The sequence below is a fragment of the Stenella coeruleoalba genome, assembly GCF_951394435.1.
Source record: "Stenella coeruleoalba genome assembly, chromosome: X".
NCBI classification, from domain to species: Eukaryota; Metazoa; Chordata; class Mammalia; order Artiodactyla; family Delphinidae; genus Stenella; species Stenella coeruleoalba.
In genome coordinates this window covers 36,727,305-36,744,530 of record NC_137152.1, presented here as the reverse complement: position 1 = coordinate 36,744,530, position 17,226 = coordinate 36,727,305, and the positions used below count along the sequence as shown (strand labels likewise).

The following is a 17,226-nucleotide window of genomic DNA, read 5'->3' as shown; positions in this document are numbered from 1 at the left end:
TTCATAAAACAATTACCAAATCCAGATGCAACCCTGGCACTTCGCTGCCCTTGAAGCAGAAGACGACTAGCCTCACAAGGACTGGCCCATTTTTCCTGGCCTGGTGGTAGTGCTCTGAAGGCTGTGAGGACATACCAGAGCCCAGATCTCCAATCCAGTCCTTTCCTTCTCTATCCACAACTTCCTCATCTATCCTTTCCTGCACTGCCTCCCACCTGCCAACTTAGCTCTTTCCTATCATAGGCCAGATCTTTGGCTCTTTTGGTCCTTCCCAATTCTCCAAATCTGGCTCCCTTTGACTTCTTGGCTAGGAGAGGATTTATATTCTAAAGCCATGCACTTAGGTGTCATCACCAAAATGAAAGCACAGTGAAGGTTACTGTTTTCCCCAAAGGAAAAAGGAAACGGAATCTTTCTTGAAAAACAAAAAAGTTCATCAGAAAACAAGCCTATCCATTGGCATGTAGTTTACTCCTCACGTCTCCAAGATCTGGGTATTGTAGATATGTAGGCAGAAGGTAGCTATCTGTCTATTTTTTAAGTCTTAAGAATTTAATATCTGATCTCACCTCAGCAGGTTTCTTGTGTTCATTTGGAATTTTTGACTTGCTCCTATACATTGAGCCAGAAGTAAAGGAAGTGGAAGGACCTGCAAAAGATAATTAGAAAAACATACTGAGACTTATTACCTGCTATTATAACTAAATGTCATCCAAAAGAATATGAAATATATGGTGGAGAAGAGCACAGTGACCTCATACCACTGAAGAAAACAGTTAAATTGCAACCAAAAAAGTTTCATAATGGAGTTTAATGACATTTATGGGTGACATCCCAGGGTGCAAAAGCTTCAACAGTGCTAACGCTGAGGAGATTCAATTTGGTGTAATCATATTTCATAATAACTTGGAATAACACAATTCATGTTCCATCTGGAGAAAAAGTATCTGCAAAAGCAACTGAAAAAACTAAAAATGTGGAGCAGGTAATCTGTGTAACCTTCAGCACTTCCCCAAATGCTACTGTTAATAAAGCTGTTGTCTTTTACAAATGATGACTCATCCAGTCAAACACTTAGTACCTGAGCTACAAATAGAACTGTAGGGCCTACAATTATGCTCTCATACTTTTCTTACTTTCTAGAAAAGGACTGTTATATCATTGGTAGATGTGGCTTTGTTGCTTGGGTAAATAAAAAGTGAAAAACAAAATGCTATATGCCGCATAAAACCAATTTTCTCACCTAACTTATCTATGTCTAATGAAATTTAAATAAGAAAAATGGTACTCCAAGCTTTCCTTCCTAGAAACATTATTTTTTAACCATTAAAAGAAGCATGAAACAGCTTGTCCTCAAGTCAAAGAAATCCTCAAGGATTACAGATACAGAGGTTACCAGCTGTTCGCTGGTTCTACTCACTCTCGTCTGAACTGTCACTGCTGCTGAGAGTTCTATGACGTTTCATCCTGGAGCATCCTGGGAAAGAGAACAACACTGAATAAAATAGTCAACCCACACATACCCATCCCAGAGGGCAGTCAATACTGCTCAAGAAGCAGCAGCAGGCAAATCACACAAATCAAATAATTTCTGTTAAGAATATTCTCAAATGACCTAGAGTGATGGGAGAAGAGTACTACCAAATTCTCCAATACACAGTGTGTCAAAGACTGGGTGAGGCCACATATTAGCTTTAGGAGGAAATCCAAGCAGCAGAGAATGAATGGTATAGGATTGGCTGGAGCCTCAGATGTGGCCACATGACCACTGTCCACCCAAACAAAGGGGGGCAGCCACAGGGTCATCATCAGCCAGGGATCCCCAATAAGAGAGGAGCAAGAAAGGAAAAAGCAGTTGCAAAGGCAGAGCTGTCAAGGGCCAAGGTTAAAAAGGCATGAGACATGGCTGGCTGAAGAAAGAACAAGTGAGGCATGTCCCATCTTTAAAAGCACAAACCATTGCTTTTCTGCCTGCCCTTTCTCCCCCTTTCTCACTTTCTACCTGTTCCCATCCCACAAACTAGCCTAATTTAAAATTATATCTATCTATCGCAAGAAATGCTACAGAAAGCTCCTATATCGTGAAAAATAATGTTTTTAATTAAAACTTCCAATAGTTTAAGCATCCTTGTGTGTGTGTGTGTGTGTGTGTGTGTGTGTGTGTGTGTGTGAGAGAGAGAGAGAGAGAGAGAGAGAGAGAGAGAGAGAGAGGGAGGGAGGGAGGGAGGGAGGGAGGGAAAGGGAAAGAGAGAAAGAGAGACCAGTGACAGATAAAAAAGAGGCACCACCTTTCTGGGAACACATCAGCACTAGAGAGTAGAAAAAAAGGAAAACATGGTAAGACACTTTAAGTCACAAAAGAAGTGCGGAAAATATAAACTAGAAAAGACAGTGATACAGTCAATAACTAACATTCTTTTATGCGCCACAGTATATAAAATGCTACTAGGGACAATCATGATCCAACAAGGAATAAAGGTCAGGGCTACTGCCTTCAAGAGACTCACAATCTACCAAGGAGATAGAAATCCAAGTACAAGGCCACTATGAGCAATCAGGAGTAACAGAAACAAAACTGTATGCTAAAAAGCTAGTAGAGCTCCATTTCTGGCATGACAATGTGAAGAGATTTGTGGATCCATTCCCCAGTGAAACTGGTGAAAATTACTTAAAAAATAAACAAAAAACACTCATTTAAAATCTCTGGAGGGCTTCCCTGGTGGCGCAGTGGTTAAGATCCGCCTGCCAATGCAGGGGACACAGGTTCGAGCCCTGGTCCAGAAAGATCCCACATGCTGCGGAGCAACTAAGCCCGTGCGCCACAACTGCTGAGCCTCTGCTCTAGAGCCTGCAAGCCACAACTACTGAAGCCTGTGTGCCTAGAGCCCATGCTCCACAACAAGAGAAGCCACAGCAATGAGAAGCCCATGCACTGCAACAGAGTAGCCCCCACTTGCCTCAACTAAAGAAAGCCCGTGCAGCAACAAAGACCCAATGCAGCCAAAAATAAATAAATAAAAATAAAGTTCCCTTTAAAAAAATAAAATAAAATAAAATCTCTGGAAATGGTCCTAAGGGCATACAGAAAATGAAGAAGCACTCATTAAAGAAAATCTACAACTCAGTACATAAAGTAAGAGTCCATGGTATTTGGACCTAGACCCACTCCCTCCATCCCCACTCCCAGCACAGATATCACACCAGACAAGTGCAGCCAAGAACACAGAGCTCCCTCTCCTCCAGCTCCCAGTTGTAAAGCTTTCTCCTGGGAAGAGCAGGATGTGTGTTTCTCATCTGGTCCACAGCGACTACTGGTTGATGAGGCTAGGTTCCAGACAACTATGGCTGAGAGATGGGGGTTCCCTTCTTCCAGGTGGCCCCCATTCCTGGTATGGAGGCTAAGTCCAGGGGTGTGATACCACCAAGAATACTGAGGCCCTAATTGCCATGGGCCCAGCTCGTGGGTTCTACATTAGGAGAGGCAAACCTAGGAGACCTGGGGTCATCACTCAGAGGGAAACACATCATTGTCCCCACCCCCTGCACTAGAGCTGTGGCTCAGAGATTTTGCCTAGGGGGAGAAGTAGGCCATAGAATAGAGGGCTCTAAATCTTCCCCCAATGGAACTAACTTCATTTGCAACAATGTGTGGAGAAGTCCAAGCCTACGGTATAGCATGCTGGAGAGAACCAAGGAAAGAAATAGCTGGGAGGAACCATCCTGGGGTCAGAAGAAATCTCTAATACTGATCTCAGGAACTATCCCTTCAAAGGAGCCCTAATCTGACTGGATCAGTTTGGGGGCACTATTAAAAACAACAGCAATCAGTGGAGTTTAACAGCTGGACGTGGTCAGGGTAAAGAGTCAGAAAGAGCCCTGCCAAAACCACAGTCAATCCCAGGGTGACTGTGGGCATACCAAAGGCCACATGCCTAAGAAGCAACATCAAGACTTCACACTTCAGGGCAAAGGGCGAGAGTAAATAGGTTTCAATAAAATAATGCAGCCAGTCACTAAAAAAATTCACAAGCAAATAACAATAAAGAGCCCTGAGGGGCGGTGGGGCACCAGTACTGAGTTGCTATGTTATATTATCTAAAATGCCCAGTTTCTAACAAAAAGTTACGAGACATGTAAAGAAACAGGAAAGTATGACCTATACACCAGCAAAAAAGCAAGCAACAGAAACTGCCTGTAAGTGCAACTACATGTCAGATTTAACAGGCAAAGACTTCAAATTAGCCATGTAAATATGTTCCTAGAACTAAAGAAAACCATGAACCGGGAAGAAAGATGAAGAAAAATGTACAAAGTCTGAGAGAAATGTGGGGTACCATTAAATGCACCAACATATATGTAATAGGAGTGCCACAAGGAGAGAGAGAAAGAAAGCAAAAACAACCTTTTTTTTTAGTGGCTGCAAACTTCCCAATTTAACTGAAAAACATTAATTTGCACATCCAGGAAGCTCAAAAAACTCCAAGTAGTTTATACTACTACTACTTCTACTACTACACTACTGTCTGCAAACAGCTGCACAAATAGACGGCATATCATGGTCAAATTGCTTTAAGCCAGACAAGGAGAAAATCTTGAAAGCGGCAAGGGAAAAATGACTCCTCACTTATAAGGGAACCCCAATAAGATTAACAGCTGACTTCTCATGAAAAACAATGGAAATCAGAAGGCAATGAGATAAGATATTCAAAGTGCTCTGTACTGATGTTGGCACATATCAGTGAATATATTAAGAATCATGAAACTGTACACTTTAACTGGGTGAACTGTATGGTACGTAAATTATAACTCAATAAAGCTGTTATTTAAAAAAACGAATAGGATTAGCATAAGTATCAAAATTATTGGGCTTCCCTGGTGGCGCAGTGGTTGAGAGTCCACCTGCCGATGCAGGGGATGCGGGTTCGTGACCTGGTCCGGGAAGATCCCACATGCCGCGGAGCGGCTGGGCCCGTGAGCCATGGCCGCTGAGTCTGCGCGTCCAGAGCCTGTGCTCCGCAACGGGAGAGGCCACAACAGTGAGAGGCCCGCATACCGCAAAAAAAAAAAAGAAGATTATTAATCAAATTCTATTTGTCCTACTATCAAAGTCAACTGAATATTTCTTTTCTTAAATTGTGATATAATTGACATATAACACTATGTTAGTTTCAGGTTTATAACATAATAATTCAGTATCTATATATTGCAAAATGAAGAATGTTTCTTTAAATAGGATGTTAACCTCCCGTCACATAAATTTTGGGGGCTGTGTTTGGTTCCCAGTGTAAAACTCAAGACATTCAAACACTCTTCTGAAATGCAAACAAAAACAAGTCACAAAACACTTCCCATCAAAAAGGAACATAATTTAAAGTCACAATGAATGTAGAAATTTAAAGATAAATGTAATATATTTTCTAATTATTCCCCATTGAATGCACAAATCTACCTAGAGTAGCACTTCATTTGTCTGATACCATTGGGATGTTCCATATATGTAAACTTTCCAGATAAGTGGTGTGCCCAAACATTTAGAATCCTATTATCAATGGGAACTTTTCTGAAATATCCATTTATTAGTATTCTATTGTTGCAGCAATAAGTTACCACAAACTCAGTGGCTTAAAACTACACAAATTTATTATCTCTAATAGTAAGTTCAGTGGGTTAGAAGTCTAATACAGGTATTCCTAAGCTAAAATCAAGATGTTGGCAGGGCTGTGGTCCTTTCTGGAGGCTCCAGGAGAGAATCCATTTCCTTACCTTTTCCATCTTCTAGAGGCCATTCACATTCCTTGGATCCTCCTGGCCAGCTTCCTCAGTCTTCAAAGCCAACAACACTGCATCTCTCTAACCCTGCTTCTATCCTTACACCTCATTCTCTGACCTTTCTCTTGTGCCTCCCTCTTCCACTTTTAATAACCCTTGTTATTACATCAGGCTCACCCAGATAATCCAGGATAATTTCCCTACTTTAAAGTCAGCTGATTAGCAACCCTAATTCTCCTTTGCCATGTAACCTATCATGTTCACAAGTTCCAGGGATTAGGTCATAGCCATCTTAGGGGGCCCATTATTCTGCCTACCACAACCTAATATATTTTGCAGTATTAAAATGAATATACTCCCACACGAATATGCCCAACAGATTTTTGACAGAGGTAGAAAAGTAATCAAATGGAGGAAGATGGTCTTTTTAACAAATGGTACTGGAACAATAGGAAAAAAAAAAGAACTTCAACCTAAGTCTCATGCCTTATACAAAAGTTAACTTAAAATGGATCATGGACTTAAATGTAAAAGTAAAAAAACTTTAGAAACACAAAGGAGGAAATCTTCAGGACCTAGGGTTAAGCAAAGAGTTCTTTGATTTGACACCAAGAGCAAGATCTATCAAAGAAAAATTCACTTTCATCAAAATGAAAAACTTGCTCTGCAGAAGACTGTTAAGAAGATACAGAAACAAGCGACAGAATGGGACAAAATATTTACAAACCACATTTACAACAATGGACTTGTATCCAGAATACGTAAAGAACGCTCAAAACTCAACAGTAAGGAACAAATGATTCAATTTAAAATGCGCAAAAGATTTGAACAGACATTTCACCAAAAAGCATTACAAGTGGAAAATAAGCACATGAAAAGAGGTTCAATATCATTAGCCATCAGGGAAATGAAAATTAAAACCACAATGGCTGAAATAAAAAACAGTGAAAATCCAAATGGTGATGATGTGAAGAAACTATATCATTCATACACTGCTGGTGGGAATGTAAATGGTACAGGTATTCTAGAAAACAATTTGGCTATTCCTTTAAAAATTAAACATGTAACTATCACAGGATCCAGCAATTGCACTCCTGGGCATTTACCCCAGAGAAATGGAAATACATGTTCACACAAAAACCTATACACAAATGTTTATAGCAGCTTTATTCATAATAGTCAAAAACTGGAGACAACCCAGATTTCTTTCAACAGGTGAATGGTTAAACAATCTGTGGTACATCTGGACCATGGAATACTACTCGGCAATAAAAAGGAACAAAGTACTGATACATGCTACAACGTGTAAAACATGTAAAAAAAACCACTTAACAAAAACATTATGCTCAGTGAAAGAAGTCATAAACACCATATCACTTATCATATGATTCCATTTATATGAAATGTCCAGAGTAGGAGCAGGCCTATATATAGAGACAGGAAGTAGATTAGTGGTTACCTAGGGTTGGGAGTAAGAACACAGAATACTGACTGCAAATGGGCACAAAGCTTCTTTTTGGGGTGACAGAAATGTTCTAAAATTGGGTAGTAGTGATGGTTGCAAAACTCTGTAAATATATTAAAACCCACTGAATTGTCTACTTAAAATGGATGAATTTTATAGTATGTAAATTATATCTCAATAAAGCTAAAAAAAACCTTTAAAAATATTGTGACATTTTACCAATGAGAAATTTTTAGGTAGAGTCAAGAATAACATCAATAGAAAAATTCTGTGTCTACTGAACATAACCTCCATATGGATAGCTTGTACTGGGATTGAAGGCAGCATATGCCATAGAAGAAATACTTTTATTCTCTAAAAACTGTCAGTGAAGAAAGCCAACTGAGTATGGTCCCTCTCTCTTCACTTTCTTGAAAGTTTCAGGAGACCTAAGACTTCTTGTAAGCTAGATACTCCTCTCATCTGAAGTTCTGGTCTTATGAACTCTGGCTAAAAGAGTGTCTCCATTTTCTATAATATTCTCTTCTTTAGATGAGCTACCAAACTGTTCATGACTGAGGGAGGTGCAGATTTTTAAGAATCTGTAAAATCTGGTGCTTTTTTTTCCCCCATGCCACATGGCTTGTGGGATCTTAGTTCCCCGACTGGGGATTGAACACGGGGCCCCAGCAGTGAAAGCACTGAGTCCTAACCACCGGACTGCCAGGGAATTCCCAAATCTTGTGGTTTTTAAACTATTACAGTAACAGTCATGTTTTACTATAGATGGAAACAAAAAATCTTTTAGTATCAATAAAGAGCCTAGGAAACAGATTAACACCAATAACACCAGTCCTGGAAACTGGGTTGCTTATAATTTTTAGAAAAGAAAACAAAGCAAGCAAATTTTTGGGTCTGGGCTATTAAAGTCCACTGACTTATTTCTGTGACAGCACTGCTGTTTTAATTACTACAGGAAAATGACAAAGAACAGTAAATATCAGCAGAATAATTCCATGGTGGCAAATCTTTAGATCTGTCTTTATTACTTCTAATCACAACAACAGTCCTATAAACATCATTATCACCATTTTACAGATGAAATTGGGGCTCAGAAATGTTTAAATGACATGCTTGGAGCTACATGGCCACCAGAGGGCAGAGCTCAGGGCACTCCAAGTTGACCCTGAGACCTGAGGCAGGCTGGGGGGTTAACAGCAGGAATGCTGCCCCTTCTAAGCCCAAGACTCCTAAGCATAGCCTTGGAGGCCCACAGCGTTCCGGCTCCAATTTGTCAGGCCTCATCAGCTGCTTCCCCCCTGCCTCCTGCACATGCTATGCCTCATGTGATTCCATGAACATACCATCTTGTTTCATACTTGCCAGCCTTTGGACCGGGCTCTTCCCTCTGCCTACAGTCCCCTGCTTGTTAACCCGGACCATCCCATTTTCCCCCAACCTGGTCCGACCCATTTGTTAGATCTCCTCAGTGAGGTTCCCCAGATATGCCTCTCTCACAATTATTCACTCCTTTGCTTTCTATCCAAGCCTCTATACATGCTTCTGTCCATGTAAAATGCTCTTCATTTGCACTGTAAATATTCTTTACATGGTCAGCCCTGCCACAAGACCACAACCATCTTCAAAGCAGGAACTATGTCACATTCATCTCTTACTCCCAGGTCTCAGCACAGTGTCCTGCACAAAGTAAACATGCCCCACCCACATCCCCTTTACTAGCTAGCATACCCATCTCCCAGGTACTGCTTGTTGGCTGCTAATGGCTCACAGCTGTCCCTTTCCCCAAGGGCTGGAGTCCTGCCAGGGAGATTATACTCTCCCTGTCTCCCTCCCAGGGGCAGCCAGTAGCTCTACACCACCCCAACCATGCCCCTAACCAAAACAGGCTAATGCTAGACTATATCCTTACTTTAGCTTCTTCCTCTTCCCTGCCTTCTTGTCCTTGCTCCCTTATAAGTTTCTCCTGAGAGCAGTCCCTCAACAAATCATGTACGTTCAAATATGGTCTCACATTCTGCTTCCAGGCACCCCTAAAGACAACATGTGAAACTTCATTTGGTGGTACCCTTTAAAAAGTACTTTAGAATAAAATTTTTTGTTAAGCAAAACCAAGAATAAGTACAGTGCGATGTACCTCATTGCCTTACATTTGGATATATTATTCAGCTGTTTATTTTCTAGTCCTCTATTCAGCGTGCAGACTTTACAATGACATTATTTTCTTCCTTACCTCCCACAATGAGTATTCCTTTGTTTTGGCAGAAATGAAATGTTCACCAGCCCTTACATTGCACCCTTGAGAACAGTAATTTGAAGGCGGTTTTCAGATCTTATTCCTACTATAATCTCAACCAAAATGATTAACAGCATTCTGATTAATCTTAACAGTGACTGTAAGCCAGGCAAAATACAACTGTATAAAATAAATGCCTTCCTTGGGTGAAACTCCCTCTTAAAGGAGCACTGTCTGGAAGTCAACCCAACTAGGATTATTTGGGACTGGAATCTAAGTCTGTGGTTTGGTGGCTACTGGACTCCCCATTAATGTTCCCACAGAAGAGCAGGCGGCAGGAAAAGTGATTAACTCAAACACAGCCCTTTCTTTCCTTCTATACACCCACCAGACATACTTCTGAAATGCATGGTCAGTTCAAGGAGCCACTATTCACTGCCATCTGTGGGGCCATGCAGCAACTTAAAAATAATCTAAGGCTCTACTTTATACATATTCATACCCTTTGATCCAGGAATTCTACTTCCAACATTCATATTTGAAAAATAATCCAAAACACAGAAAATGATTTATGAACAAAATGTTCATTAAAACTCCCTAATAAAAACAATAGATGAAACCTAGCTATCAAACAAAAGAGGACTACTTAAAGTATATTAATATTATGGTATTTCACTCAATTATTTAAACATGGTACACAGGGAAACATTCATGTTAAAATGTTAAGTGGAGGGCTTCCCTGGTGGCGCAGTGGTTAAGAGTCTGCCTGTCAATGCAGGGGACACGGGTTCGAGCCCTGGTCTGGGAGGATCCCACATGTTGCGGAGCAACTAGGCCCGTGAGCCACAATTACTGAGCCTGCGCTCTGCAACAAGAGAGGCCGCGATAGTGAGAGGCCCGCCACTGCGATGAAGAGTGGCCCCCGCTTGCCGCAACTAGAGAAAGGCCTCGCGCAGAAACGAAGACCCAACACAGCCATAAATAATAAAATAAATAAATAAAAATGTTAAGTGGAAAAACTATAAAAATTGGTCTTATAGCAAGATTGCACCTATGAAATAAAATATATAGAAAATAATGAAGGCCATAAACCAATTTACTAACATTAGTTGCATCAATAACACTGAAGTTTTCTGAGTGACAAAAACATTCTAATTTTTTCCATTCTCCACATTTTTACAGTACACATATAGGACATTTATAATTAGAAAAAAACTTCTAAGTTTTCAAGGTATTTGTTCCACACACCACTCACAAACGATGCAGCTGACCTGAAAAAACTGAAACTATGAAAAGTAGTTGTCACTGTCGTTCAAGATGGACATCAACCAGAGCTGGAAAAAACCCAGAAAAGCACAATACAATCAACTGGATAGAGGAGCCTCCATATTTATAAAGTTAGTCCCAAAAGACAAAACCCTACAGTTTGGAAAAGACAAATATCTAAAGTAGTGATTCCCAGCTGAAGGCAATTTTGTTCCCCAGGGACAATGTGGCAATATCTGGAGACATTTTTGGTTATCGCAACTGGGAAGGGGCAGCGTTACTGGCATCTTGGGGGCAGAGACCAGGGAGGCTGCTAAACATCCTGCAATGCACAGATTTATCTGGCCTAAAATGTCAATACTGCCAAGGTTGAGAAATCTTGCTCTAAAAGAATGAAGCAGTAAATCGATAAGAATCAAGACGAGTGTGGAAATTGTTGACTTTATTCACCCAATCACAGAGTTAAAGTAACAAAGGGGCAATCCCTGTAACCTAAAGGCAATTTTATCAAAAAGAAAGCAGGACTTTGAGCAATGTTTAGGGAACTTAGAGAACTCATCAGCTCAAGAAGTGGAACAGAATGAAAATGTAAACAGGTTCAAGAAGGACTGAGATAAAATCAGGGAGGATAAATCCATGATGGTATTTGGAAGTAATCCTTAAGTAAAGAAGCATCTAAAAGTCCAGCTCCCTTAGACTTTCAGGAAAATACCCTTCAGGGCCGTTAACAGAGACAGACGTTTGAGTTAGGCCACTGGTCAGACCAGAGCAGCACACTTCTTTTATTCTTAAGGATCAATTCCTGCTCATGCGGGCAAAGAAACTCCCAAACTATTCCTTAAACAGAAATCATAAATACTACAGATGTGTTTCTTGAGCTGATTACCTCTGCTCTGGGGTAAACAATACTAACCCTCTCCACACTGAGACCATTTGAGTCCACTGCCTATGCTTTAATTCAGAATTCACCCCTCTCTACAAAACAATTCAATCTATCACTGTTTCAGTGTAGTGGAAACAAAACTTCCCTTCAAGCCTGTTCACCTCAAATATCTTTTATCTTTACCACATTTCAGTACTCCAGTAACTAAAACCATAAATATTTAATTGAGTAAACAAAAAATAATCAGAAGAAAAAGAACATATCCTACATATTTTACTGCTTCTCCTTACCCCCCACAAATCTTTGTCTTTAAAAAAGAAGAGATACCAGAAATTGGAGTCGGTGAACTTTTCTGTACTTTTTAAAAGAAGACTGCCTTCATCTCAGTCATTTTAAAGCTTGTTTTTAAAACTTAAGACACATCGTGTGACTCATGAGTCCCCTGTGACCAGATGAGAAGTCTGGAGGTCAACTCTTTCCCAAAGCCCTCAAAAAGCATTAAAGAAAAAAGAAGAAAATACCAATTTACCTAGGTAGGTTCCTGCCACTCAGTCAAGTATTTCTATGTCAACCACAGGTATCCCTGTTGCCAGGAAACAGGCTTACCCTCCTTAATGTTAACAAATTATTTGGGAATTTCAAACCTCCTGAGTAGAAATCATCTTGCATGGGAAGGCCACATTGGGAAGGGAGCTTAAAACAGGGTTCAGCAAACTTTTTCTGTAAAGGACCAGATAGCAAACATGTTTGGCTTTGTGGGCCATATGGTCTCTGTGGCAATTACTCAAATCTGTTATTGTAGCATGAAAGCAGCCACAGACAGTACATAAACAAATGATCATGGCTCTGTCCCAATAAAACTTTATTATACTAAAATTCAATTTTCACATGTCATGAAATATTATTCTTCATTTTTCAATCACTTAAAAATGTTAAAAACCATTCTTAGCTCACAGGCCATACAAAAACAGGTGGCAGGCTAGATTTGGCTCACAGGCCATAGCTTGTCACCCTCTGGTCTAAACTACAAGAAACCTTTCTTTTAATGAAAGAAAGAATACTGAAAATTGGAAGCATACAACTGAATTATCACTTTCCTAACACCGCTCCCTCCTTCCCAATCTCTCAGCCCACTGTTTGGCTAATAAAGACCTCACTGGAAGGTTTCAGCTTGGGTGGCCTATTCTGTGACATTATCTTGACAAATTTTAATGGTCCTAGACCCTTTCTAAATTAAAATCTGTTTTATGCCTTTTAAGCAAAAAGGCCCCAGTTCTAATAATTTTTTTAAAATTAGCAGTACGTTCCCTTTCTTTCTTTGTTTCTTTTTTGACTGTGCCACGTGGCTTGTGGGATCTTAGTTCCCTGACCAGGGATTGAGCCCGGGCCATGGCAGTGAAATCGTCAAGTCCTAACCACTGGACCGCCAGGGAATTCCCTACAATTTCTTTTTGATTTATATACATATGTTCAATAATTTCAACTACCCAGATAAATAAGCAGGCTTGGCATCTTAAGAATAAAGAGATACATGTACAAAGCATAAATCCTCTTAAGATAAAATACCATTTGCAAATAAGACCTCTTAAGAATAAAGTAAATCAACAAGAATAGCTTTTACTATGAAATACATAATTCTTTCTCCAGATAGAAACTCAAACAATTTTTTAAAAATAATGATTTCCATTATGTCTTATCTCTTGCTGTGAGTTGCTTCCACATTGAAATTTAGGCACATGTACCCCTAATACATTTATAATAACATCTACCTGATTTAAAGTGATCATCAGAATTTATTAGGAGAAAAGTATCTTTATCCCAGGTTTTAGAAACAATAACAGGTCTCACATGTAAGGTCAAACAAACAACCCCAAACTTACTGAGCAAGTGCAAATCCACCGTACATCAACTGTTAATAGTGTGTTAATAAAGGGCAGGCACTGCACTGGCCACCAGAATGGAAAAACCAAGTCCTTCGGCTCCCTCAGAGCCAGGGTCACAAGACCAGGTGCACTAGACACACTGTTACTGTGGCTTGGGTGATCACAGCCTAAAGCTGGTGACCAATGATGTGTGACAAACCAATCAGAGGGGTTTTTGGGGGTTAATCCCAAATCAATCAAGGTGGTGTGGGTGTGAAGTGGAGGGGGGTTGCAGTTGGGAACAGTTCACCTCTGGTCAGGGCTATACTGATGGCAAAAGGGCAGTCAGGCAGGGAAGTTAACCTACAAGGGAAAGGATCAGCACTGACTTTGAGGGCAACAAAAAGTGAGAGAAAATGAAACGACTACAAATTTTCCTCAGGAGAAATGAAAGGGGTGGGCCATAGATACCAACACCAGTTAAACCCTGAGAAAATTATCTGGCCTCCACAGCAGAGGTTCTCAATTCCCATTAAACATTGGTATCACCTGGAGAGATTGTAAAATTCCAGTGCCCAAACGGCACCCATTGCCAATTAAGTCAGAATCTCTTTTCAAAGAACCATCTTTTTTGGATTCATTGTTTTTCTCTACTGTTTTTGTTTTCAATTACATTAACTTCTCTCTTCTTTATTATTTCCTTCCTCCAGTTTGCTCTGTGTTTATTTTGCTCTTCTTTTTTCTATTTTCTCAAGGTGGAAGCTTAGATTATTCATTTGCGACCTTTCATCTATTCCTCATATAAGCATTTAGTGCTATAAATTTCCACTCAGCACTGATTTAGCTACAACCTACAAGTTTTGATATGCTGTATTTTCATTTTCATTAAGGTCAGTGTATTTTTTTGTTTCCCTGAGACTTCCTCCTTGACCCATGGATTAATAAGAAGTGTGTTGTTTAAGTTCCAAGTGTTTGAAGACTTTCCTGTAGTCTGTTTTTCATTTCTAGTTTGATTCCATTATGGTCAGAGAATATACTCTGTATGATTTTAATTCTTTTATATTTGTTGGGGTTTGTTTTATGACCTGGGATATAGTCTACCTTGGTGAATGTTACATGTGCGCTTGAAAAGTAAGTATATAATGCTATTGAAGTTCCTACTGATAACTGTGGATTTATGTCTATTTCTCAATTATGTTCAGTTTTGCTTCATGTACTTTGAAGCTCTGTTTGGTGCATACACATTTAAGATTGCCCTGTCTTCTGGGTGGATTGACCCTTTGAATCATTATGTAGTGCTCCTCTTTGTCCTTTGTAATTTTCTTTGCTCTGATGTCTAATTTATCTGATATTAGTATAGCCACCCCAGCTTTCTTTTGATTGGCATTTGCACGGTATGTCTTTTTCCATCTATTTACATTTAAACTACCTATATTGTTGCATTTAACTGGAATATGGTGAAATGTGTCTACTCCATCTTGTTTGGAACAGGAAATTTGCTCTCTATATTATTTTTGCAACTCCTCTCTAAATTTAGACACATTATCTCAAAATCTTTTATTTCAAAATAAAAATTTTAACTGTTAAAAAGTAAGTATATGATTAAAAGGGCATTTTTATTCATGTTCTTAACATGTTCGGAAAGTATTAAATTGTGAAAGGAAAAGAATCAACTTGTGGACTTGTGAGATTTTTCACTTACTGCACTCTCCCAGAGCAAGGAAACAAACAGGCTAAGAAACAGGTAAAACTTACAGGCCTGGGGGTAACTGGGAGGCTGCTCCCCTATCCACGGGCCATAAGAAGGAAAGTCAGTTGGTAACAAGGATGCAACTATTTTTCCTTAAAAGATAAATATTCACCACACCTGGTGCTTATTCTTGGGGGTGGGGGAGCTGTTTTTTCCAGTACTTGCATTTTTTAGTTTTTCTGTATGGATTTGTTTTACTACTTACTAGCATTTTGAAAAGGTTAACAGAGAGAATTTAAAACGTATAACTTGAAAAGGAATACAAGTCTAATTAATTAGTTATACCACTTGTCAGTTCTGTAACAGAAATGAGTGAGAAAGTTGGAAAGTACTGACTAAAATGTGGCTTTCTGAGAATTAGTTGAGTTCAGTAATTTACGCTGTTCATGCTTCAGTACCCCAGGAAGCCAGATTTGGATACAGATAAGTAGTCATTTGAGACAAACAGCAAAGTTTACCCCTGAATTGTTTTAAATGTTACCCAAAAGGACCACTAAAAGATCTAAGATGAGGACTAGAGAGCAGAGATGGAAACTAATTATCTCCTCTTGGCCCTAAAAAACCAAACTTCTATGTAAACTAAAAGCATCCATATAGGAATATGAATCACAGAGAAAAGGAAACAGATTTTTCTTCTCTATCCATTTCTCCTATAATCTCAGTGCTATTTTAATTATTCCAAGTAACAGTGTTTTACAAAAATGATGGACAGATAAAAAAAAACTCTCAAAAATTTGAAATAAAGGCTCTGTTGTTGCGTGTGGAAAGTGACTACCTTGTCAAAAATACCTGTGGACCCAGACCATGGTTGACTGTCATAGTGATGAAACGTTCCTGGACACCGAGACTCAATATTTTCTTATCTAAGAATCTGCAGTTTAATTTCATCCTTCAAGATCAAAGGCACATAAGTTAACTTGGCCCATTGATTTGATCAATCTATGGAGAGCTGCCAGGCAACACAAGTCCACAGAATAACTCATTAGTTTATAATGCTTAAATCAACTTTGGGCAAAGTGTTGAGAATTGAACAGAGCCTAAAACACCCAAAGACGCTCACCAACATATCTTTCTACACAGCTGACTAGAAAACATCTAATCTCTATTCGACCACTCCAGTGACGGGGAGCAACTATCTAACAAGGCAATCCATTCTAATTTTTAGACAGCTCTAAACAAAGAATAACTTTCTATGAATAGAAAAAAATCTGCCTTCATACTAAATTTTTACCTGTTAACAGATTTTTTTTTACATGTTAATTTTTACCTTTTAATTTGTACCTGTTACCTCCCTACCTTTATTCCCAAATTATCTCTTGACCTTACATAATTTTTCTCTATTTAATACCTAATTTCCTTCTTTCTCTTCTCTTGCAAACTCCTCAAAATGTAGTCTATGGTCTGTCCTCCCTTCCTTGCTCTCAGTCACTCCTCAATTACCTTCTACAGAGTTCTTGAAAAAGTCATCAGTCTGTGCACATTTCCCAACCCTCATCTCTAAGTACCTGTATGCTGCATTTGACATACTGATCACTCAGTCCCTCCCTCCCACTATCCCTCTTGAAACAGCTGCCTTGGTTTCCAAGGGCTTTTTCTGGGTTCCCTGTATTGCTCCCTAATATCCTTTTCTTCCTCTAACCATCTTGTGATGGTGTTTCCCCAAAGTGCCCCACTACACTAAACCCATGCTATGGCTCCCAGAATAGAAAGAAAGAGGGATGGGGGAGGGAGGAAGGAAAGGAAAAGATAAAAAAGAAAAAAAAATCTAACACCCCCCTACCCATGCCCCTCCCCCCCACCCCACCCCCACCAACCAAACACACCAACCTGAAAGGTGATCAACACTAAGGCCACTACCTTTTCTCCACTGGTTCTTCCTCCCTTCTAGTGGTCTCAGTTGGCACCCTCTATGTAGTTACAAAATCTAGAAAAATTCTCTTAACTATTTCCTTTCTCTCATCCTGGAACATCCTCATCAAACCCTGCCAAGTTAACGTC

General features: G+C 39.6%; 1 protein-coding gene across 5 annotated transcripts in view; it reads right to left on the bottom strand.

Moving 5' to 3' along the window:
* JADE3 (jade family PHD finger 3) overlaps positions 1–17,226 on the bottom strand; it is a 151,722-nt gene that overhangs the window by 70,068 nt on the left and 64,428 nt on the right. For 4 of the 5 annotated variants that reach the window (XM_079910191.1, XM_079910188.1, XM_079910190.1 and 1 more), the window contains 2 exons: positions 1,421–1,477; positions 570–649 (listed from right to left, as the gene is read on the bottom strand). In XM_079910191.1, the coding sequence (XP_079766317.1) occupies positions 570–649; positions 1,421–1,466 (126 nt within the window). In that variant the 5' untranslated portion in view covers positions 1,467–1,477. Of the gene's footprint in view, positions 1–569; positions 650–1,420; positions 1,482–4,876; positions 16,434–17,226 lie in introns of those variants that run through there. The other variant, XM_079910187.1, reaches the window with a different exon arrangement.